Consider the following 24000-nt stretch of genomic DNA (forward strand, 5'->3'; position numbering starts at 1 on the left):
AAACTACTTCTTTCCTTTTACCTTACCACCTTCCTTTGCCTAGCTAATTCCTATGTGTCCACTTATACTTCAGGTCTCAGCTTAAACATCATTTCCTACAGTAAGTCCTCCCTAGCCTCCCAGAACCCAGCTAGCTGCCTTTTTTGTGCACTCCATAAACTGATGCATCACTGATACCTGATACTGTGATTCCTGTTTTCTTGTTTGCCCCATTTCCTGAACAGTGAGTTCTCTGAAGGCATTTGTAGCCACTGTGCCTAGCACAGCACCTGCACAGAGCAAGCTTTGAATATTTATAGCATGAATGAGCAATATGTCACACAACAAATAAAATGGCTGAGCCGAGAGTTAAACCCATGGCCATACTACTCCAAAGCCTGGTTTTCAAATTCCTGTTAGACACGCGTGGGTTTGAAAACCAGGTGCTCTGCTTAATAGCTGTATGATGGTGGACAAAGTTCACCTTTTTGCTCTTAGAGTTATTGAAAGAATTTAAAGAAACAATAATGTGTAAAGTGTTTAGCACAGTGACACAAAGGACTCAATAAATGGTAATTATGATTATTATTTGCTGATATACCACTTCCGTATCTTCTTGGTTAGGGAAAATTACTTTGCACCTAAAAAAGGTAGATTTGTCTTTTCTGAAATTTCTAGGTATAGCACTGCCTTAATTATGATTAGTAGGTTTTTACCAGTACCACTTATTATTAGCTTTCAAACATAATGCCTTCAATGGTTGAAAATCCCCCAACTCTTTTTTAGAATTCACTGCCACATATCTTAATTATTTGCACACTCTGAGAATTTTATTATCAAGAACCTACTAAATGCCAAGTTCTTGTGCAATGCTTTTGCCTCCTCAGTCCTAAGTAAAATAGTACTTGCAAGTCTGGTTTTGTCTATGAGCCACTCTCCCTTAAAGGTTTCCTGTACTCCCATGTTTCAACTAACTTCTCTGTTCAAGTAATCACCAACTTTGTATTCCCAGCTTTAATGTCTCATTTCCTCCAGCTCTCCATCTCCTGAAAATTATGTCAAATTCAACAAGCTTAAAACTGACTTCATCACCTTTTCCAGAAAGCAGCTGTAGCTCATGACATCTCGATTTTTGTTTGGGTTATCATCTGATTTCCAGTTACCCAGGCTCAAATCATCAAGAGTTTTGACTCCTATCTCTCTCCTCTGCTTTCCCAAGTCAAGAAATCAGGTCCTAACTATTCTTCTTTTGCAGTAGCTCACAATTTCCATTCTAACCATTTCCAGTGCCCACCCCCATTCAGTCCCTTACAACTCCACACCTTGAGCACTGTCCTTGGCTTCTTATGCACTTTGCTTGCATTTACACCATTCTCCTTCCAACCGTCCTGCTCCCCACTTTCAGATTATTTTTCCTAAAACAATCACCCTTCTTACATCCCTTGCTTTAATCAAAATCCATTATTTATACCAAATTCCTCCACAGTCTTATCTCTAGTCTCTATCTAGTACTATGTCCCTTAGGAACATCCTCTGTGGTCAAATGATTTCTCCTAAGCTTCTCTAACTGCACCTTATTCAGCTTATTGCCTTCCTAGCTTATTATCCCCCTCTTGATCTTCACCTATTCAAAATCTCTCCTCCATCTATGCTGAACTCAAATACAACTTTCTCCGTCCACTCTTTATTGACAATTCAGTTGGAAATGACCAGACTCCTCATTCATGATAGTATTAATTCTATACTTATTTAGATCATTATTTACTCTGTAGTATTATTTGCTATCTTTTAAGTTATGTGAAGTTTTGTCTTTCAACTCAGTGTTGAACACTCCAAGGGCAAAATCAACTTTTTATATTTTATATCTTTTTCTTTATCTAGAAAAGTTACTTACATAGTAAGAACTCAATAAATACTTGTTTCTAATTATTTTCCACTTTATTATTTGATTTCATTAATATGTATGCTTATAATTCTTCATATATTACAATTTTAGAGAGTAACTTCCCATATGAGAATTTTTGTAACATGTCCTCCACCCCATTTTAAATTTTTAAGTTGTTTTATATCTAAAAAATATGGAACAAATCATGGACTGAAATTACTTTTGTTTTAAATAACAACAACTCAATGCCATTTTTCCTTCCAACATGTAAAAGGAAAAAAGTACTTGCCCTAGTACTCAGGCAATATCTCTGCCTTAACAATCAGCTGTCCTCTTAAAACCACTTTGGACCTAAGATTTTGCTAAAGATAAGCAGACTGAATTTATCAATTTTTGACATTTCTTCCAGCTTTAAAACATTGTTAACAAAGATGGATTGATATCTCTTAGGACAACCTATTGTTTCATCTGTGTGTACTTTTAATTTTCACTAGATTGTTTTATTTCACTGGTTTTCGAAAATACGAACTGATTGCTGGTTTTTCTACATGTAATAAAATCACACACACAAGGCTCACTGAATGGATGTGTACAAGCAGACATGCTTATTTGCAGCTGACATCAGCTTGCATGCAAAAGCAAAACACAATGGAAATGCATGAAAATTAGTGGGTATAGATGTGCAGATTACATTTTGAGTGCTTTATGAATCCACAAATACTCAGAAGTGAGTGTTATATACCAACATGAAGCCAGATGACAAGATATTTTTTTCCTACCAGTTTTCTCAATTCCCACTTGAATCGGTTTGGCTGGCTCTGTTATGCCTTGGAAATGATGTCAATACAATTCTGAAACTGCTGCTAGGGAGTACAAAACATTATAGGTCCTATGTAAACAATGACTTTTTATCTTCCTTTTTCATTTGACAGTAGGATTTTTTTTTCTCTTTATTCTATTTCCTTTTTAAGATTAGATTACCAGAGTCTGATAATACTAATCTCATTTACATTCAATAGGACAACCAATCAAAAATATAAGAATTCAAACTGAGAATCTTTGGTTTACACATGCCAAATAATTAGTTTGCCTAAACTCATAAATTGTGTGCTGATGAGATATACAACATTAATATAATTCTGAAACTAAACAAATTCCTGACAAAAAAAAATTCTTCCTAAATTTAACTTTTTTACTAAAGCTTTTAAAAAATAATTTTTTGATTACCTTGAAGCTGGAAATAGAAGTATTTTTGTTTGCACTTTTAAGAGTCTGATTGACCCATTTAATAATAACTTCATCATTCACTTTTTCTCCCTCTCCAAGATCTGATAGCACATTCAATGTGTACCTGCAAAAGAAAAGATGTGTATTTGAGACTGAAGGAGGTGAAATTTGCTCTCATATCATTTACATCAATATTTATCTAAATATTTAAGGAATATTTCAGCTGTAACAAATATTTCTAATTTTAATCTGGTATTTACACTTGGTTACATTCCAAATGTCCAAAGCTCGCTAAACAGAAAAAAAATCCTATATGGTATTTTTTAAAAACTAAAACAACTCCTTACAAAATACTTCATAAGATGCATTAGTAAGTGATTGTGTTTCCAGAGATATACCAATTTTTAAAATAAATTATAATTTACAAAACTATGTAATCAACAGTAAATCATTTAAAAAAAATCTGTTTTTGCCTTGTTAATTTCTTCTGTATTCATTAGTTTTCAAAAATAGCTAAAATTTTAGTTCAAATGACTTGTTGAAGGAAACGGATAGTGTTGCTATAAACATATTAGCCTTTACCGTCTCATCAGCTGCCATACCAACGCCAGCGTAAGTGTTGAATTCCCTTCATTTAGATCCTGCCCAGCAATGCCAACCAAAGAGAATTTGGCCTTATTCTTCCCAAGTTCCACTGCATAGTTACAGTTTTCAATCTATAAGTAATAAATAAAAGTTTGGGTATAAAATCAAATTTAAAAAAATTCCCTGAATTTACCGGCCAAGTACAGTCACCTGCAAAATAAATATAACATCTTAACTTTTTATGACAGAATTTCAGTTCATAATAACCCAGTGAAAGCAAGGAAACAATTATTCCCATTTTATAGCTGAAGACATCAAAGCACTGAGGGATTAAGCAGAGGACAGATAAAGGAACGACTGGCTGGAAAGTTTTGAGGAGTCAGGTGTCCACAGGGAGCTGAATTAGATCATCTTTAAGATCCCCTCCTATCATAAAAGTCTTGATTGTGCCACTTGTACAAGATTACTCAGCTTATTAGTGGCAAATCTATGACTAAAAATCTAAGTTTCCTGCATCTTATTCCTGTAATAAATAGTGCTTTGTCTAAATTCAAAATTAAGGGGAAAAGAAAGAAATTTTCATTAAGAATCTAACTTCATCCCTATATTCTTTTTTCCAGATCCTACTCATCATATGAAATTCAGCTTTTGACTCACTTTGTTCAACAAGGGCTTAAATCTTAATTGTACCAGCCCATAAAGATTTATCCCGTTTGAACTTCTATAATGCTTGTTTTGTAATGTTTATGCATCATCTTCTACTTATGCAGCCTGTTGTGTACTTTCTTTTTGCCAAGCATAGTGTAAGCTAAACTCCTTTTAAAGGACAAAAACTATAAAATGCATAAATCTATGTCATACTTTCCCTACCTTCAACCCAGGACCCAGAGCATTGCCCTGCCTAGAGTAAGAATCTGATGAATGAACACCAAGTAAATTATTTTTCCCACCAACCTACTTGTTTCCAGTGATTTAAGTCCAGTTAAATCCTTTCTCTAGAAAATTGTCTTGTATACCCTGGGCCAATCATCTCTAATCATCTAATACTATACTGCTCATACCTGGATTTATATATATAAATTTTTATATGTAAGTTCTTATTTTTTTGAGGCTTCTTTCTCCAATGAAATTGTAAACTCTCCTAATTTTGCACTATCACCAGTACTTAAAAAGTGCTTAAGAATACTTTTTGGAATAAAGTAAACATTTAGTCAAGGAAAATGGTATAACTTTTTCTTCTGATACTCTTTTCCAAGTTAGTTATGGCCCCTTTAGAAAACAGTTCAACCTGAGATAAACAGATACACTTCCTCCAAGATTAGGAAAATATTTCTAGGAAGTTGAGAAAGGGACTTTAATAGAATTTGCACAAATAAATGGATATTGTTCCTTAAAAACAAGAATACAAATTCCCAGAGTTTAGCTTGTTACAAATAATAATGCAAGACAATCTTTTTTTTTTTAATTTTATTGAGATTGTTCACATACCATACAATTATCCAAAGATCCAAAGTACACAATCAGTTGCACACGGTACCATCATACAGCTGTGCATCCATCACCACAAATAATTTTTTTTCCATTTTTTAGAACATTTTCATTACTCCAGAAAAAAAGACAAAAAAGAAAACTCAGTTCCTCCCCTACCCCTAATCACCCCCCTTCATTACTGACTCATAGTATTGTATAGTACATTTGTTACTGTTGATGAAAGAATGTTAAAATACTGTTAACAGTACATTTGTTACTGTTGATGAAAGAATGTTAAAATACTGTTAACTGTACTACATAGTTTGCAATAAGTATATTTTTTCCCTATATACCCCTCTATTTTTAGCTTCTAGTTATAGTGTCATACATTTGTTCTAGCTCATGGAAGAGATTTCTAACATTTGTACAATTAATCATGGACACTGTCCACCACAAGATTCATTGTTTTATACATTCCCATCTTTTAACCTCCAACTTTCTCTGATGACATATGTGACTCTAAGCTTCCCTTTTCCACCACATTCACACACCATTCAGCACTGTTAGTTATTCTCACAATAACGTGCTACTGTGACCTCTGTCCACTTCCAAACAGTTAGGTTCAGCCTAGTTGAACATTCTGCTCATAATAAGCAACTGCTTGCCATTCTTTAGCCTCGTTCTATATTCTATTTCATGTCTATGTGTTTACATATTATAATTAGTTCATATCAGTGAGACCATGCAATGTTTGTCCTTATGTGTCTGACTTATTTCACTCAATGTAGTGCCCTCAGGTTTCTTCATTAACCTGTTTTTTTTTTTTAAGATGGTTTTGTTCACCCCCATACTTTCCATCCTAAAAAAACAATCGATGGTTCACTGTATAGTTACATATTTATGTATTAACCACCATCACCACTATCTATATAAGGACATCTCCATTTCTTCCACAAAGAAGGAGGAAGAGTCAAAGAAGACAGACAGACAAAAGAAAAAGAAAGAAAAAAAAAAAACCACAACAGCTAAAAAGCAACGAAAGGAAAGATAGAATTAAACTAAAGTAGAAGAGTCAGACAACATCACCAATTCCAAGAGTCCCATACCCCTCCCTTATGTCTCCCTCTTATATGCATTTAGCTTTGGTATATTGCCTTTGTTACATTAAAGGAAGCATAATACAAAGTTTCTGTTAACTATAGTCTGTAGTTTGCATTGATTGTATTTTTCCCCAATATCACCCTCTTTTTAACACCTTGCAAGGTTGACATTTGTTCTCCCTCATGTAAAAACATATTTGTACATTTTATCACAATTGTTGAGCACTATAGGTTTCACTGAGTTGTACAGTCCCAGTCTTTATCTTTCCTCTTTCCTTCTGGTGTCCCACATGCTCCTAATCTTTCTCTTTCAACCATACTCACAGTCATTTTTGTTCAGTGTACTTACATTGCTATGCTACCGTCACCCAAAACTGTGTGCTAAACCTCTCACTCCTATCTTTTACTATCTGTCTGTAGTGCTCCCTTTAGTATTTCCTGTAGCACAGGTAAGTTGTTCACAAATTCTCTCATTGTCTGTTTGTCAGAGAATATTTTAAACTCTCCCTCATATTTGAAGGACAGTTTTGCCAGATACAGGATTCTTGGTTGGTGGCTTTTCTCTTTCAGTATCTTAAATATATCACACCACTTCCTTCTTGCCTACATGGTTTCTACTGAGAAATCCGCACATAGTCTTATCAAGCTTCCTTTGTATGTGATGGATTGCTTTTCTCTTGCTGCTTTCAGGATTCTCTCTTTATCTTTGACACTTGATAATCTAAATATTAAGTGTTTTGGCATAGGTCTATTGAGATCTATTCTGTTTGGGGTATGCTGCGCTTCTTGGATCTATAATTTTATGTCTTTCATAAGAGATGGGAAATTTTCATTGATTATTACCTCTATTGCTTCTGCCCCTTTTCCCTTCTCTTCTCCTTCTGGGACACCCATGGCACATATATTCGTGCATTTCATGTTGTCATTCAATTCCGAGACGTTTCTCATATTTTCCCATTCCTTTTCCTATCTGTTCTTTTGTGTGAAGGATTTCAGGCATCTTGTTCTCCAGTTCCTGAGTGTTTTCTTCTGCCTCTTGAGATCTGCTGTTGTATGTCTCCACTGTGTTCTTCATCTCATGTTGTACCTTTCATTTCCATAGATTCTGCCAGTTGTTTTTTCAAACTTTCAATTTCTACCTTATGTTCGCCCCATGTTTTCTTTACAGCCCTCACCTCTTTTATCTTCCCTGAACTCAGTGCTTTGGTTTTTTATTTGATTTAGCATATTTCTTTGAAAAACTTTGATTGTTTCATTAAAGTGAAACAATATCTCAAATGTATCTTGATTGAGGTGTAAGTCTGTTCCTTTGACTGGGCCATATCTTCATTTTTCCTAGTATAGATTGTGGTTTTCTATTGTCTAGGCATCTGGTTTCCTTTACCCAGTCAGATTTTCCCAGGCCAGAACAGGTTCAGGTTTCAGAATGGGGTTATATTCAGGGTGTATCTTAGAGGAATGACAGACTCCTGTGAGGTCTCCAGTAGCTGTGCTTTTCCTAACCTGCCCAGAAGGTGGCACCTGTCAGCCTGTCACTCCTGACTGGTGTAAGGAGGTGGTGGCCTCCTTAGTTTCTGTTTTGGCTGTTTTCCCCCAGGCTCTGGGGTCTGGTTCTGAAGGGAAAGCTGGGCCCCACCGCCTTACTCTTAGGGAAGATACACCCCCTAGGGATTTATCATCTGCATTTGAATAGTCTCTCTGTCTCTGTTATCTCCACTCCTGTCTGGATCAGAGTGCTGGGAACTGAAAATGTCTGCGGCTCTCTCTTCTGAGTCCCTGAGGTTGAGAGAGAGAAAAAGGGACAAAGGCCCCCTTTTGAAGCCAGTATATGACCCTCCACCCTCCCACCCCCAGTTTCTCTTGTTGATCAGAGGTGACACCCGGTCTTCTGGGCTCCCGCTCCCAGTACAGATAAATCTTCTGGTTCTTTATGGTCATTCATCACTAAAAGCCTCTGTCTGCTTGTTGGGGGGGTTGTAGCTTGTATTCAGCAGTCTACATTTGTTAATTAAAACCCCAGTTGGAGCTCAGCTGAACTATATTCACTCACTCAGACAGTGCCACTCTACCACAGCGAGGTTTTGTAGCAAAGCCTGCCATGGGTGGAGCGGCTCTCTGCACAGTTCCACAGCTTTTACTTACAGATTCTATGCTGTGATCTCAGGCATTCCTCCCAATCCTGGCTGGTGTACGATGTGTGGACAGTCATGGTTGTCCCCCAGCAGTTATTCCAGATTACTTACTAGTTGTTCCTTGTTGTTTATTAGTTGTTCCAGGGGACTGATTAAATTCCACTCCTCTCTATGCCACCATCTTGCCCCTCCTCAAGCCTGTCTTTTGAACCTGTTGTAACATCTGGTTTGTTCCCCTTCATTTAATAATTTAAATAAAATCTTTGATGTGTTCATTTAAAAAAAAATGCAAGGAGATAATATTCCAACATTCTTTTATTATTTTTTTTTAGTAGTCATATTATAGGATTAGTCTGCTTAACAGAAATATATGCTTTAGAAATGAATAGAGTTGAAAGAGTAGATTCCTAATTCAGGACAGATGGAAACCAGCATATTTTCCATTGATACCCATTTAAATGGGAGAATTTTCTAGCAAATTATAATAATCACTTAGGTGCAAAATGTGTTTCAGTGAAGGGCCATCTCTTTTTACAGACATTTGACCAAAATTTCTAAGGTCGTGATGGTGAGAAAGGAACTCAGGATTGTTTAGAGGCCTAAGAAGATGACCAGCGAATGACAGGGAATGTGGCAGGAGATGCCAGCATTAGGGAAAGGATGTGTTCTATTTTCAGCAACACTGGGTTAAAATCTGGCAGAATAATTCTGAGATCTGGAGGTACCAAACTACAGAAAGAACCAGAAATCAGGTTCCTAGAGGTAAGCCATGTTTATAGTACTTAAAACCCTAAAAATGAATCTGTTCCCTAAATGATGTGATTATAGAAAGTTGAGATCACTGGGCCAAGACTTGGGCATTGGGAGCTCCTAGAGTTGTTGGGCTAAAAATGAAAAACCAGTATAAGAAGTAAGAATAAGCACAAAGTAAACAAGAAAAAAAAATGGAGAGTACAGTCTAAAAGCTAGTGGAAGAAATGATTACCAAACACTTCCAATACTTTGGACAAAAGTGAAGCTCAGGTCATTTGGACAATGAGAAGTTACATCATGGGACAAAGGGTTCCAAGTTAAAAAGAAATAGTGAAGAAAGATTATTTTAGTGGAACAGTTTTATGAACATTACAAATGAAGCAAAGTAATATCTGCTGATGATTGCTCAAAGTCCATAAAATTCTCTGATACTGTATCATGAAAGTACTGCTTACTTCATTTTTTAAAACAGCTTGAATTTATTTCAGGCTTTTCCACTTCATTCTACAAATAGCTAGTATTTGTTATAAGGAAGCATTCTGCATGATTCATTTGTGACAGTTTAAAATTAATATAAAAATCCCAGGTATAAGAAATGGTTCAATTTCTGTTTTCCCATTATATTTTGCATTTAAATTTTGAAGAAAAGAAATTATGTGAAATTAGTCAACAAAACTTTCTGAAATTTATACCCATGAGAAGGATCACAGCTGAATGACATCAAATAAAAAAATTCAGGCAGCCCAACAACAGGAAATGCTGAAAAATATGATGAATGTAAATCTCTTGCAATTATATCACCTATTTAAATACTCTTAATATTATAACATTGCCTTTGTCTTTTTTTTAAAAAAAATCTTTTTTTATCACAAACTTTATAAATACATGTTTATTCTAGAGATCTAGAAGAGGAATAGAAGTCCTTTTTGAATATGTGTAATATTTAAACAAATCAGATTCATATCATATACATATATACACACACATTTATGTACACAATTTTGTATCTTGCTTGTTTCCATGTTACTATTACAAAAACACTATTTTTAATGGCACAATTTATTTCCTCTTATGAATGTATCATAGTCTGTAAATATTTTTTATTGAACAACAAGGTGGTTTTCAATTTTTGCTTTATAAACATTACTATGTTTAGCATTTTGGGACTTGATTTCTTGTCTGAATTTCTGATTATTTCATCAGGATAGGTTACAGGAAGTGAAATTATTAGGTGAAAGGACTTTTTGAAGATTACTGATATGTATCACCAAACTGATTCTGGAAAGGCCATACAAATTCACACTTTCTCTCACACTGAATGCAGTGCATGCTTCATTGCACCTTTACTGCACATTATTATTAAAGTTTTCTATATTCAACAAATGAAAATGGTTTCTGTTCTAGTTTGTTAATGCTGCCAGAATGCAAAACACAAGAGATGGATTGGCTTTTATAAAAGGGAGTTTATTTGGTTACACAGTTACAGTCTTAAGGCCATAAAGTGTCCAAGGTAACACATCAGCAATCAGATACCTTCACTGGAGGATGGCCAATGGTGTCCGGAAAACCTGTTAGCTGGGAAGGCACGTGGCTGGCATCTGCTCCAAAGTTCTGGTTTCAAAATGGCTTTCTCCCAGGACGTTCCTCTCTAGGCTGCAGTTCCTCAAAAATGTCACTCTTAGTTGCACCTGGGGTATTGTCCTCTCTTAGCTTCTCTGGAGCAAGGGTCTGCTTTCAACGGCCGTCTTCAAAACGGCCATCTGCAGCTCCTGTGCTTTCTTCAAAGTGTCCCTCTTGGCTATACTAGCTTGCTCCTTCTGTCTGATCTTATATAGTGCTCCAGTAATTTAATTCAGACCCACCCTGAATGGGTGGGACACCACCTCTATGGAAATTACCCAATCAGAGTCATCACCTGCAGTTGGGTGGGGCGCATCTCCATGGAAACACTCAAAGACTTCCAATCTAATTAACACTGATAGGTCTGCCCACACAAGATTACATCAAAGATAATGGCATCTGGGGGGACACAATACATTCAAATTGGCACAGTTTCTTATTTTAAATTGCATCTCTTTATTGTTGGTGAAAGTTTTTCATATGCATATCATCAACCACTATTTCTCTTTCTTGAGTTGTTCACTCTTGTTGCCTTCCCAATTTGCTTTACAGTTTAAGGTAATAGCAATTGAGTTTTAGTAATTAATTTGTATGAACTATTTATATATTCAGAATATGAACCATTTATCATATTTGCTGCAAATGTTTCCAAGTTTAGTATTTGCTTTTTAATAACTGTTCATGGTTTTATTTTAGTATACACAAGTTTTGAATTTATATGTAATCTGGTGTTATCAATTTTTTCTTCCTAATTTTCTTTACCATTCCAAGAGTAGACAATCATTCACTTCTATTTTCTTCAGTTTTATTTATCACATTTAACTCTTTAAGTCTTTACCTTTAATCCATTCGGAATTTATTTTGGTGGGTGGTATATGGTGAAGATCACCTTTTTTTCTCCCCAAATAGTTAACCAGTTGTACCAGCATCATTTTTTTTTTGATTGATCCTTACTTTCCCTAATGAATTTAGCATCTACCTTATCGTATCTTAAGATATTATATTTTAGGATAAGGTTATCCCATTCCATTCAATTCTTAGATCCATATTAAACTGTAGCTTAGAATAAATTTTTATATATTTTTTTTAACAATTCCTCCTTCAACATCCTTGGGAAATATTCTTGACTAGTCAAGGCTTGTTTCTTTTTCCATTGGAATGTCATAGGTTCACTTTATAAGTCCTGTCCCCCAATACACACATACATGTATTCCCCCCAAGATTTATTGGAATTTTAACTTGAATTACATTTCTACCTATAAGTTAATTTGGGAAAATTTAATATCTTTAGGATATAGTCTTTCTATCCAGGAATATGGTTACATTTCCATATATTCAACTATAGACAATTTTAATATTGTGAAAATGCAGACTGATTTCATGAAAGTTATATAGATAAGTTATAGTAAATTGAGTCCATTATTTTTTTGTATAAATTCTTTTCACAATTTTAAATGAAAGTATAAGGTTAACTGAAAGTATAAAGATTAAAAAGTCTTACATACTTTAAAAAGCAAATGACCCTGAAACAGATGATAGAAAGGAAAATCAAAAGCAAAACAAAAGTTGAATATTAAAGAGGCAATTCAGTGGGACAAACATGAACACCAAGGATACAACAGATCTCTTGTTTGAGGAAGGAGAATACTGGGAGAGGAGAATTTCTCTTTTTATTATCTGCCAGATTATTCTCCTATCAGCTGGAATCAAGTCACTGTTCTCCTCAAAAATGTTTAATATTGTTTACAGCTCTCAAAACCCAAGCTCTTCGATCTGACATTCAAGGCTTTCAGCATTTGGCTCCAATCCAAAGTTTTCATTAGCATTCACTGCTTCCCTATCAGAATTCTCTGTGATAGCCAAATTAGTCTCAATTCCCAAAAACATACTTTATGCTTTCCCATCACTATAACTTTTCCTATATTCCCAGCCCTCTTCATTCCCCTTCTTTCACTATTCTATCCATTTCTCAAGGTCTAACCCAAATACCACATCCTCTATGAAGCCTTTCATGGTAAGTGCAGCCTATGATCTTTTATTTCTCAGAAACTCATAATATTCACTTTTGCTTACACTGTATTGTATTATAGTTGTTTGTGCTACAACTTGTTAAGATGAAAACAATTATATAAAGTGTCTGACTAGGAGGCACTGCCTTCATTTTTCCAAACATTTAAAGCAAATGTGAAAAAAGGCTAACCAGCTGAACACATATTGGTTTCAGTAAGAATTGTGGGGACCGACCATATTTTACCAAACTTTATGAAACTTAAATCCTCTATTTTATATCAGAACAATAACATATTATGGGTCTTTATTTCATTTACCTTCTTCATGTTCCCTCCAAGAGCAGGATAAGGAGGTTTGTTGACATGATTCCAGTTGACTGGCACTCGGATCATTTCATAGAGCTGAAAGATCACTAAAGCATCTGCAAGGTCACTAGAAACAGGAAAGGAAAGCAGATGAAAAGCAGAAAATATCTGTAATACCTAATTTTATTAAGCACACTAGAGATGGGCTTATGTCTTGAAAAATATAACAGAGCCATTTAATGCTTAAAGAATTACAGGACATTTATTTGACCAAGAACCTCCAATCTAGGAAACTGTCCAAAATTTTTTCATAAATTTACAAAGATATATGCATAAGGACATTCACTGTCACAGTATTTATAAATTTGGAAACAACTTCAATGCCTGGCAGTAGGAAAATGTTAAATAACTATCTATATATGGACTCCTGGGGCCACCATTAGACAGAAAAAGGTAGCTCTGTATTGTGATGGTTTGAAGCTGTTATGTACCCCCAAAAGGTCATGTTCTTAAAGCTAATCTATCCCTGTGGGTGCGCACCCATTGTAAGTAGGATCTTTTGGTGGGTAGGTTCTTAACTTAATATGTGACCCACCTCATTCAGAGTGGGTCTTAATCTTCTTACTGGAATCCTTTATAAGAGGATGAAATACAGAGAAACACACAGAGAGAAAGACACCGAAGTTGAGAGAAAAGACACAGAAGCTGAAAGAGAAAGCCACAGGAACAAAGAGGAAGCCACTGAAGCCAGACGCTGGAAGCAACAAAACTCAGAAGAGAAGTGACAGACCAGCAGATGCTGCCATGGTCCTTGCCATGAGACAGAGAAGTCCTGGATCACCAGCAGCCTGTCTTCAGGAAGAAGGTATCATCTTGATGATGCCTAGATTTGGACATTTTCATGGTCTCAGAATGGTGAGCTTGTAAACTAATAAATCCCATTGTAAAAGCCAACCCATTTTATGGTATCTGCATTTCAGCAGCTTTAGCAAACTAAAACAGATACATGTCCTGACATGAAAAGCTTTCCAAGATAATATTAAGTTTAAAAAAGCAAGTGGCACAACACTGCATATAGGTTGATCCCATTTATTAAAAAAAATTAAGAGGAAAATATTTAACTCCTACAAGGACTGTTGTTAATAGTGATTACCACTATGCAGTATAAAAAGAGTATAAGAGAGGTAAGGGCAAGATTATCATTTTTATTTTATTCTTTATAGTTATGTAATTCCTGAAACTTGTACAGTGAAAATAAGTTCATGTATTACTTAGCATTTTGAGTTTTTTTTAACTTTTAAAAAATAATTATAGGAAAACCACAATAGCTACTGAGTAGGGATTTGCTCATGTTAAATAATGAAGGAGGAATTTATGAGCAAGTAGGAGCTCTTAAAGTTAGAATACATCTGCAATGGATTCAGAAAAGCATATTCTTTTGAGAAGCTCAAAGTATGTCTGTAGAATTAGTTTTCAATTCTGTGTGCTAAGGGCATGAAGAAAATAGTAATTGGTTTTAAAATTGCTAGGTCTATAATGCATTATGTGCCCCCCCCCCAACAAGTCATCCACTGAATTATGTTTTGCTAAATTTCATATTAAAGTTATTTTGCATTCTCTAGAATACACCAAATGGCAGTGAAGGGGAGTGGCCCTGTGCTAGGTAATGGAGGTAATTAAGAGCTTTTTTCTCTGTAGGCACATGGAGTATTTCATATAAAAAACTCACAAATGTATCTGCATAGGTTCTGGAATCTCATCTTTCATAATATTTTCTTTTCTTATTTTAAATGAATTCATTCTTATTCCTATGCAGTATAGTATTATTGATATTTTGCAAATAGGAAATCTGAGGCCCAGAGAGATGGTTTCCAGAGACTTCAAGATGAGTTCCACAACCAACATGAATTAGCAAAAATTCCTACAACTGATAGATAGTTCATAAAATATATTTAATAATTTGTTTGGGAGAAAGAAATTTCTGTGAAAATCAACCTAAATTATTCTATTGGTTTGGTTGGTTTTGGGCAGGGTATACCGGAGGTGGGGAGCTAAAATGCTTAGGAGTGAGTTTATGAATATGATCCAACGACAAACTCACAGACACTTGGTTCTGGTGCCAACTAGACCTCTGGTTTTTGCTTTATCTAGGCTTTTTAAGGTTAAGAATCCTTCTGAGGATTTTCTGAAACTTACAGTACTTTTTCCAAGAGAAATACACCTATGCCTAGAAGCCCTGTACTAGAATTTTAGCATCTATATAACTACAACTAAACCATCTTTAACTAAAAAATTTGGTGAATTCTCTTCTCCACTGTAAACTACGGCAAGCTCTAGCATTCTTGACAAGAGTCTCACAAATCTTAAATCCTCTATTTTAAAATTTATGTTTTAATTGTAAAAGAAATACATTCTCATTGGGAAAGAATTCAAACCATATTTAATTTCCTAAGACTTTTAAAATTTAAAATATTTAAAAAATAAAAGTGTCCTCACTATACTCCTTTCACATTCCTGTACAGTTTGATTCACATCCCTCCAAATTATCTTTTATATTCATACACAAATAAGTACACACTCAATTTTTAACCAAAAACGGGATTATTCTCTACCTACTATTATTTTCTTTTGATTATATTTTGTAGACATTCTTCCAAATTAGCCCACAAATATCTAATCTCTTCCCACCACCAATATATGAATCCATTTCTGCCTTGCTACTTGAATGTAGTTCCAGTACAAATGACTTATATCTCTTCATATCTGGCTGGAATTTACACACTATTTTAAAGAGTTTTTCAAATATGGGTACATCAAAATCAATCACCATAATAAGGCAATACTTGTTTTAATATTGGTTAAAGAATATTTTGAATATACACCAAGAAGCAGAAATTACCACATCATAAATCCTAAATTAGCCAGCCAGTAATTAATCTTCAGTTCACATTTGAATAACAATTCATTTAATAATTATCAAAGAGTTCCCTTGGTGTGTAAATTATTAAGAGGTTTAGTTAATTAGAACTTCTTTGTAAAAATATTTGCAATTAGCTGACCTTAAGTTCTTTTGCATTTTTTCAGGATAAGCTGGTAGATTCCATAACAAAGAGAGAAGGAAGGTTTTCTTCCATCCATACCTTGTAAGACACATTGTTAGCACTACCTGACAACAGAGGGAATGATTCAGTGTTCGGTTTGCTGAAGCTGCCAAAATGCACTATACCAGAAATGGATTAGCTTTTTCAATGGGGATTTATTAGGTTGCAAATTTACAGTTCTAAGGCCATAAAAGTGTCCAAATTAAGGCATCAACTAAAGGATACCTTCACTGAAGAAAGGCTGGTGGCATCCAGATCACCTCTGTCAGCTGGGAAGACACATGGCTGGCTTCTGCTGGTCCTTTGCTCCTGGGTTGTGTCGCTTTCAGCTTCTGATTTCAGTGGCTTTCTCCTTAAGCGTCTGTGGGTTCTCACTTAGCTTTTCTGGGGCACACTCTGGGATTCATCTCTTAGCCTAACAACTCCAAACATCTGGTTTTAACAGCTATCTCCAAAATATCTCTGGGCATTTTCTAAGTGCTTCTGAGCTCTCTTCAAAATATCTCTGTCTTTTATCCTCTCAGTAACGAAGATCCACCTTGAATGGGTGGGGTCACATCTCCATAGAAATAATCTAATCAAAAGGTCCCACCCTCAATCGGGTGGGTCACACGTCCACGGAAACAACCTAATCAAAAGGTTCCACCACAATAGGTCTGCCCCCACAAGACTGGATTAAGAGAACATGACTTTTCTGGGGGACATTATAGATCCAAACCAGCACATTCAGTAAACTACTTGTTTAGTATTACCAATGTTAATATATCACCATTTTTAAGCAAGAAAGATTGAAATAAATTACACTTACTTTGGGAAACAAGTTATTTTTGCAAATTAAAAAACACACAACAAATCAAGGAATAACAGAAGATTTTTGACCAAAAAAAAAAGGAAAGAATGTAAAATACGATAAAAAATACCAATATAGTGATTAAATAATTTAGCAAATATTACTGTTATTCTAATCTGTTAAAATTTAAATAATTTACTATTTTCCCGATCAATATTATAAAAGAGCAAGGTGGCTTACCTTAATTGAATCGGTTATTTATATCATTATAAAAAATTATAACTAATATTATCATATTCTTTTAAATAATACTTTCCATTTAAAATCCATTGCATTGCCAATCCCCAGCATTCTGAAATGCTAAATAATGGCTAAAATTCTTGTTCTTATGTAAACATACATACAGATTGAAATATGAAAAGTTGGACCCTGACCATATAGCTGAAACACAATAAAATATTTACCTGTACAAATGATTAATGTATGGGTTGACCCCCAAGGAATTCATCCAGTTCCGAAATGTCCTCTCTTCCTTGCTCTCTCCTACAGTAGACATAGATTCACACTGATGATTCAAGACAAAAGGAATCAGGAAATATATTTTAAACTATTTTGGCAGATAGACACTGGCCAATACATACTTTACCATGGTTCCTGTGATACTATAGTTTCTTTGTGGGGGGAAAGTCCCTTATTGCCAAAGTCCCTTTTCCCTCCCTATCTGGGAAGCCTTTATTTGCTCTGAATATTTTCTTTTAGATTCTCTTACTTGAGATCTGTGAACTACTAAGTCATGGATTTCTCTGTCCAGAAAGGCAAAAGCTAAACTTATGTAGTCCTAACTGTAGTTATAATTAGATGCAAAAGGGATTGGCTAAACATTAATAAAACAAAATATTTTAGCAGTCAGGTAACATAAGCACATTAAAGAGAAATAGAAAAGCTGTACCTTTCCCAAGGCAGTGCTTCTAAATTTGTACAGATTATGGTTTTGTAAAGGCAAGTTTCTGGACACAGAAGTCTACATTTTAATTATGCTGAACATCAATGAAGGAGAAGGGGAATTACAGGTAATATTAAAACAGGTAATGAGGGATGTAATTATTTTACAGGCTTCCTGAGTTATTTTAGGTTGTCACCACTGAAAATATATAAGGGATACAACACCCATACAAAAGATGCTGTGATAACCTAACCTTCATGAGTACTCACTTCATAACAGTGTTTTACATCATCTATAAGATTAAAAAGGGTGCCACAGAGTAGGTGGAGATGTGGGCTTTCTCTGTCCCATCTGTCTTCCAGTCATCATCTGAACTGCAAATAGTCCCAAGTGACTATAATATTACAATTTGTTCTTCAGCAAAGTTAAGGGACAATGGAATTAACTGGCCTACATCTCATCACCAGCCTTCCAAAAAGCTGAAGCATTTGTACCTCCCATCACTTCTAAGCCATAGGAAAGTTCAGCTCACTCTCTAGACTTTGATCCATGTAAGAATCCCAGGACAATTTGGCACATAAATCTATAACCATCTGAGCTCTAGGGGCCCATTCCTACAGAGCTTTATCCCTTCAGTTATATTCAGAACAAGTGCCACAGATAGTATAAAGCTGTACCCAGAATAAGATCCTTGTAAGATCTGAAGTATTCTGTCATTTGTGCCAAATATTAAGGAAACAAAACTGCCCACTGTATTTTCAATGCCATTATGTAACTGCTTCCCCAGAAACTGCTTTAATTCTTGCTCTATTAAGTCATATAGTCATATAATTTCTTCCTTATATTTTTTCCTTCTGGTCTACATAAAAGGTAATTAATCATTCTGTTAGATCTGCCACTACCCCTTTATAATAAACAACTTATTACATAAGAGCCTTTTTAAAAAAAAAAACAAGTTAAACTACATACCCTAGAATCCACGCTTGCCTTGTTTCTTTGAGTTAAGCAGTACAAATTAAAGGTATGACTTGTTCCCAAAGTGATATAAACTTTTTCTATGATCAATAGTTTAATACATGTAACCTGCATTTACCTTTCAGTTTTCCTCTAACAATTACTACCCGTTAGACTGCTATGTAAATTTCTTCTAGTAATTATAGAATTTTAACATTTTCTAGATAGGAAAATACAAGTTATATTAAGGAGTTCAGAAACTCTGATAAGCTTCAGAGGGTCATATTTCTTACTATTTTTCTTAACAAATTATTTAATTGTTATTTTAATTTCTGATACCTAAAAAGTAAAATAGATTTTATATGTGAGCATTTATTTAATAACATTTCACCTCATCTTGTAAATAAATGCTCAAAGCCCAAAGTACTATGCATATGTGTAAGAGCCATGGGAAAGCATTACAAAAACATATGTATTCCATACCAGAAAATGTCTAGAATACAGACAACTCAAGAAATCTCAGAAGTAAAATCCTAACTGCTGATACACAAGATTGAAAGAACTATAAAATACTCCTTTCATGTACAGAGTCAAACTAACATCTTCAGCTGATAAAAGTTTCAGAGAAACTAACAAATATATTAAAAGTAGGCAAAGAGAAGGGAACTAACATATTGAACAGTCATTATAGTGGTAAGTGATGTATTAGGTGCTTTCGTCCTCCTGCCCTGATCATTATTTCAGCATTTGCTGTTTGCTAAACATTTTCATTTTTTATCACATTTAACTTGCTCCGAAACTCTTCAAAATACATAGTTAGTCCTCTTTTACTATGAGAAAAACAAGGCTCCCAGAGGTCATTCAGATATTAAAAGGTGGAACCATGATTTCAAGCAGGCCTGTCTAATTTCACAGCCTATGTACTTTGTATCATCACAAATGAATTATGATATGGGCTCTCTATAGGTCACCCACATTTTTTGCCCAATTTGATGTGAAGGTTTAATATTTAATTGGGCTTTTCATTTCTTTAATTCCCTAGGTATATAAATCTTTGCCAATAAAGACATACTATTATATGAATTTGGGATAAGGTCAGCTTCAACTTTCATAAGGATCTATAAAAACACAAATTTAGAGAGGAAAGATTTCCGATGATAGTCAAAGTCAAAAACATTTCTAGCAGATAAATCAGGACATACATATGTTCTAGATAAAGATGATTGCTAAATATTTCCATTAGTTTTAACTATGTTTCAAAGAAAATACTATGGGAAATATTTATCAATCTTATTCACACTGAAAAATTCCAAAAGCATGCTGAACACTAGCAAAAGAATTCAAACATGACAAACGGGAGTGAGAGCGAGCAAGCTGGAAAAGATATCTAGCAAGAATTCAGTGACTATAAAAAGCAGTTCATTTTTAATATGCCACTCTAAACAATGCCTTCTATTTTTAAGACACAGAGGGATTCTGAAATTTTCCAGACTGATAAAAACTTAGCAGTCACTCTTTTTATTTATTTTTTTTAAGTTCTAATCTCTCATCCTCAATTTCTCTTTGCTGAAAAATCTAAATTTTATCTGTTTTCTCTCAGCTACATATCTATGTAGAGAATATAAACTTTATTTTACTAAACCCCAGAAACAGTGAATTGAATTAATCATATTCTTCAAGGAACAAATTCTTTAAATCTGAAATTTCTTTTATTCATCAAAAAAAAAAAAAAAAAAGACACGTAATTATGAGGTGACAAAGACATTGGAGTCCTGATGTGGCAGTCAAAAAGAAAAAGATCATGAAACTGATTTCTCATTCTCTTTCACTGAGGAAGAAGGGTGTAAGTGGTGGCTGACAGAGAATGAACACTGCAAATTAAAATTCTCCCCACCAAGAAGGATCCCTACTTGAAGACTACCTTCTCCAAACTAGAGCAACTGGAAAGAAAATCTTAGGATTGGCCCCTTCCTCCAACAACTGACAGCACCACTGCCAGTTTTTACTTTTAGTTCTGAAACTAGTGTGGGTTTTGGTATGCATGCAGTTGAGGGTATGAGAATAGGAGAAGAAAAGAAGAAAGACTGAGAAACAGAGGTAAGAAGATAACTAGATATTGATAATGTTTTTGTCACTATGACAATTCATATATTGTAAGCTTCAATGACATTCAGTAAATGTAACATAGCTAAATAATACAAAATAATCTGTTACAGACACAAATGGATCCTTGTTAAAAAAGTTGTTTGTTTATTCATATAGGAGAGGAATAAAGGCTATATATCAGGTCATGAAGTCCAGTTGTCAAAACTGGTTTCTAATGTGTTTATAACTACAATGTCCCATCATTATAGAAGGTAAATTAGGTGGTAAATTTACATAATCAAAGCCTTGCTCTGCTATTCTAATTAAGCTTCATTTGTCTTTCTTACTTGTAGTCATTCATTCTACAGGCATATTAAGATAGAAATAACACAGCATGAACAATGCAAAAAAATAAATATCAACCCAGATGAAAAGAATAAATGATACTAATAAAAAGAACATCATAATGAATATATTTGTTGAGTATAGAAAAGTACTAAATACAGTACCTACATTAGGAGGGGTCAAATCTGCATTTCATGAAGCAAAATAGGAAAGTTATAAATTATGAGACAGATAATGATAGCCTACACACAAGACAAGTAATGAGTATTATAATTTTTTCATGTACACTGAAAACATTAAAAAGAGAACAATGCTGGAATCAAACTATAGCTTTAAAAGGAGAAAAAAGTTACATCTGTTTTTCTAATAGATAATTCATTGTTCATATTGGTGGTGGAGTTATTGTTAAGTGACCATTTAAGAGAATATTTTAAATGTATGACAGTTTTCACTATGCTCTTATTGGAAATGAAAGATAAGTAAAATTTACCCCAGCATTCTCTTTTAACCAAAACCAACATCCACTTTCTGTCATTTGAACTTTTTAAATGGATGCACACACTAAATTTCATCTACCACCACAATTCACTACCTCTGACAGTGAAGGACAGTACCACAAAAAGATAAATATAGTGAGCCAGTTTAAGGCAGAAAGAACTTACCTTCCAATAAATTCACATCGATGTCATTATTATCAGGTTTATGTAAGCATGGATATGTGTTAAAGAGATTAGCTACAAAAGCTAAATTGAGTTTAGGATTGCCTGAAACCACATCTGCAGGAGTAACAAACTGTTTACAGCCCAATTTATCTGCTTCTTGAAGCATGAATCCAGCACGCTTCAGGTCATTTTGCTCCTAAAAATAGAAATAAAACAAAAATGGCCAAAATTAAACATTTTATTGAAATAGTTTTTGACTGATATACATATTTCTATGCAATTATTTTTCTGGAAATTTATCAAATAGCAGCTCAAAATAAGGTCAGAATGTGTAGGAATTCCAAATCAACTTCCCTGTTTCTTTTAAATCAATAAGAACTAGTTTTCTTGCTGGGATCACTGAGTCATATTTTACCCTCATTGCTAAAATACTCTCAAATATTGTCTTAGTAAGCTCCTGCTGGTCAAGGCTACAGGTAACTTGTTAAAGGTCACCTGTTATTATCCTCTGGATAAGAGATTTAATATCTCATCTATCCTACTCAGAGATATTTCCAGCAGCCTTTTCTCAATGAAAAACAAAATGGGGAAAAAATATATAAATAATCTTAAAATCAGAAGGAACAGCATTTTTCACAATTGCAAAACTCTGAAAATTAACCAAATGCCTATCAACAGGCGAGCAGATGAGTAATAAACCATGGCATATTCACACAATGACATGCAAAACATATGGGTGTATCTTAGCAATGTAATAATGTTTAAAAATAAGTACTAGGAGTTTAAGTAAAACATGATAAACTTTTTGTAATGTTAAAAAGTAAAATAAAAAAATTCTTTAAGAAATATGTTTGGATGAAAGAAAACTTTTTATAAAAAGGAAAGTAAAAGAACAATGAACACAAAATTCAAGATGGTGGGTTACTCTAGTGAGGGGAGGTAGAAAAATGGGATGGGGAACACCTGTACAACTAAATGTAAATTAATGTCAAGGTTTTAAATTTCTTACTGGATTGAGAGTTCATGAGGGCTCATTAAAATTTCAAAAAAAAACAACCAACCCCAAACAAAAACAAATGAAAACAAAGGCACATGCAGACAAAAAAAGGACAAATATTGTGTGATTCCACTTATATGAAGTATCTACAATAAGCAAACTCACAGAGACATAAAGTAGATCAGAGGTTACCAGGAACTAGAGGGAGAGGGCAGGGGGAGTTATTGCTTAATGGGTACAGATTTTCTGTTTTAGGTGATGAAAAAGTTTTGGTAATGGATAGTGTTGATGGTAGCACAACACTGTAAATGTAATTAATGCCACTGAACTGTATGCCTGAAAGTGGTTAAAGTGTCAAATTTTGTTATTTATATATGTTATTTATATATGCTACCACAATAAAAAAAGAGAGGGGCATGCATGGGTCCGTGATGAAAGTATATCAGGACCAAAGATTATGATTTATCTAATTCTGTGCACCAGGGTTGGAAAAAAAAATTAATGAAAGCAGAGAAAGCAATAGGTTCAATGCTATCAAACTACAATGAAAATTTCCCAAGGTAGACATCAACAAATCACAATTTATGGCTTATTTAGATCTTAATTCAAAGTATAAAAAGAAAATGCAACATTTATGAAACAATTGGAAATGTCAACACTGATGAGATAGTTGATATTAGAAGTTATTGTCAATATTTTAGGCATGAAGTATTGTTGTTATATTTTAAAAGAGTCTGTCTTTTAGAAATACATATTGATGAAAGGATATGATGTCTAGGATTCAAAATAATACAAGAAAGAGGGAAAATACATAGGAGAAGTGAGACAATATTAACCATGAGTTGATAATTATTAAACCTGAGGGGTGAGTGCATGGCAGTTTAGTGTACTAAATCTGTTCACTTTTGCATATGTTTTAAATTTTCCATAAGTTTTTTTAAGTTCCTAATTTTTTGACTCAAAATAACTTGCAAATTTTGTAATACTAAGTTTCTGAGATGTTTCATTATAATAATGTGAAATATAACTAATTAGTAATGAATCACTCAAGTTGCCA

The 24000-nt window shown here is 34.2% G+C and overlaps 1 protein-coding gene across 1 annotated transcript in view; it reads right to left on the minus strand.

The window, feature by feature from the left end:
* Positions 1-24000, minus strand: part of PLS1 (plastin 1) — a 148465-nt gene that overhangs the window by 5426 nt on the left and 119039 nt on the right. The window contains exons 10-14 of the mRNA XM_037843320.1: positions 21947-22142; positions 17422-17500; positions 13079-13193; positions 3674-3807; positions 3092-3215 (exon numbers count right to left, since the gene is read on the minus strand). Of these exons, the coding sequence (XP_037699248.1) occupies positions 3092-3215; positions 3674-3807; positions 13079-13193; positions 17422-17500; positions 21947-22142 (648 nt within the window). The remainder of the gene's footprint in view (positions 1-3091; positions 3216-3673; positions 3808-13078; positions 13194-17421; positions 17501-21946; positions 22143-24000) is intronic.

This window comes from Choloepus didactylus, chromosome 1 (genome assembly GCF_015220235.1).
Source record: "Choloepus didactylus isolate mChoDid1 chromosome 1, mChoDid1.pri, whole genome shotgun sequence".
In the NCBI taxonomy this organism is placed as follows: Eukaryota; Metazoa; Chordata; class Mammalia; order Pilosa; family Megalonychidae; genus Choloepus; species Choloepus didactylus.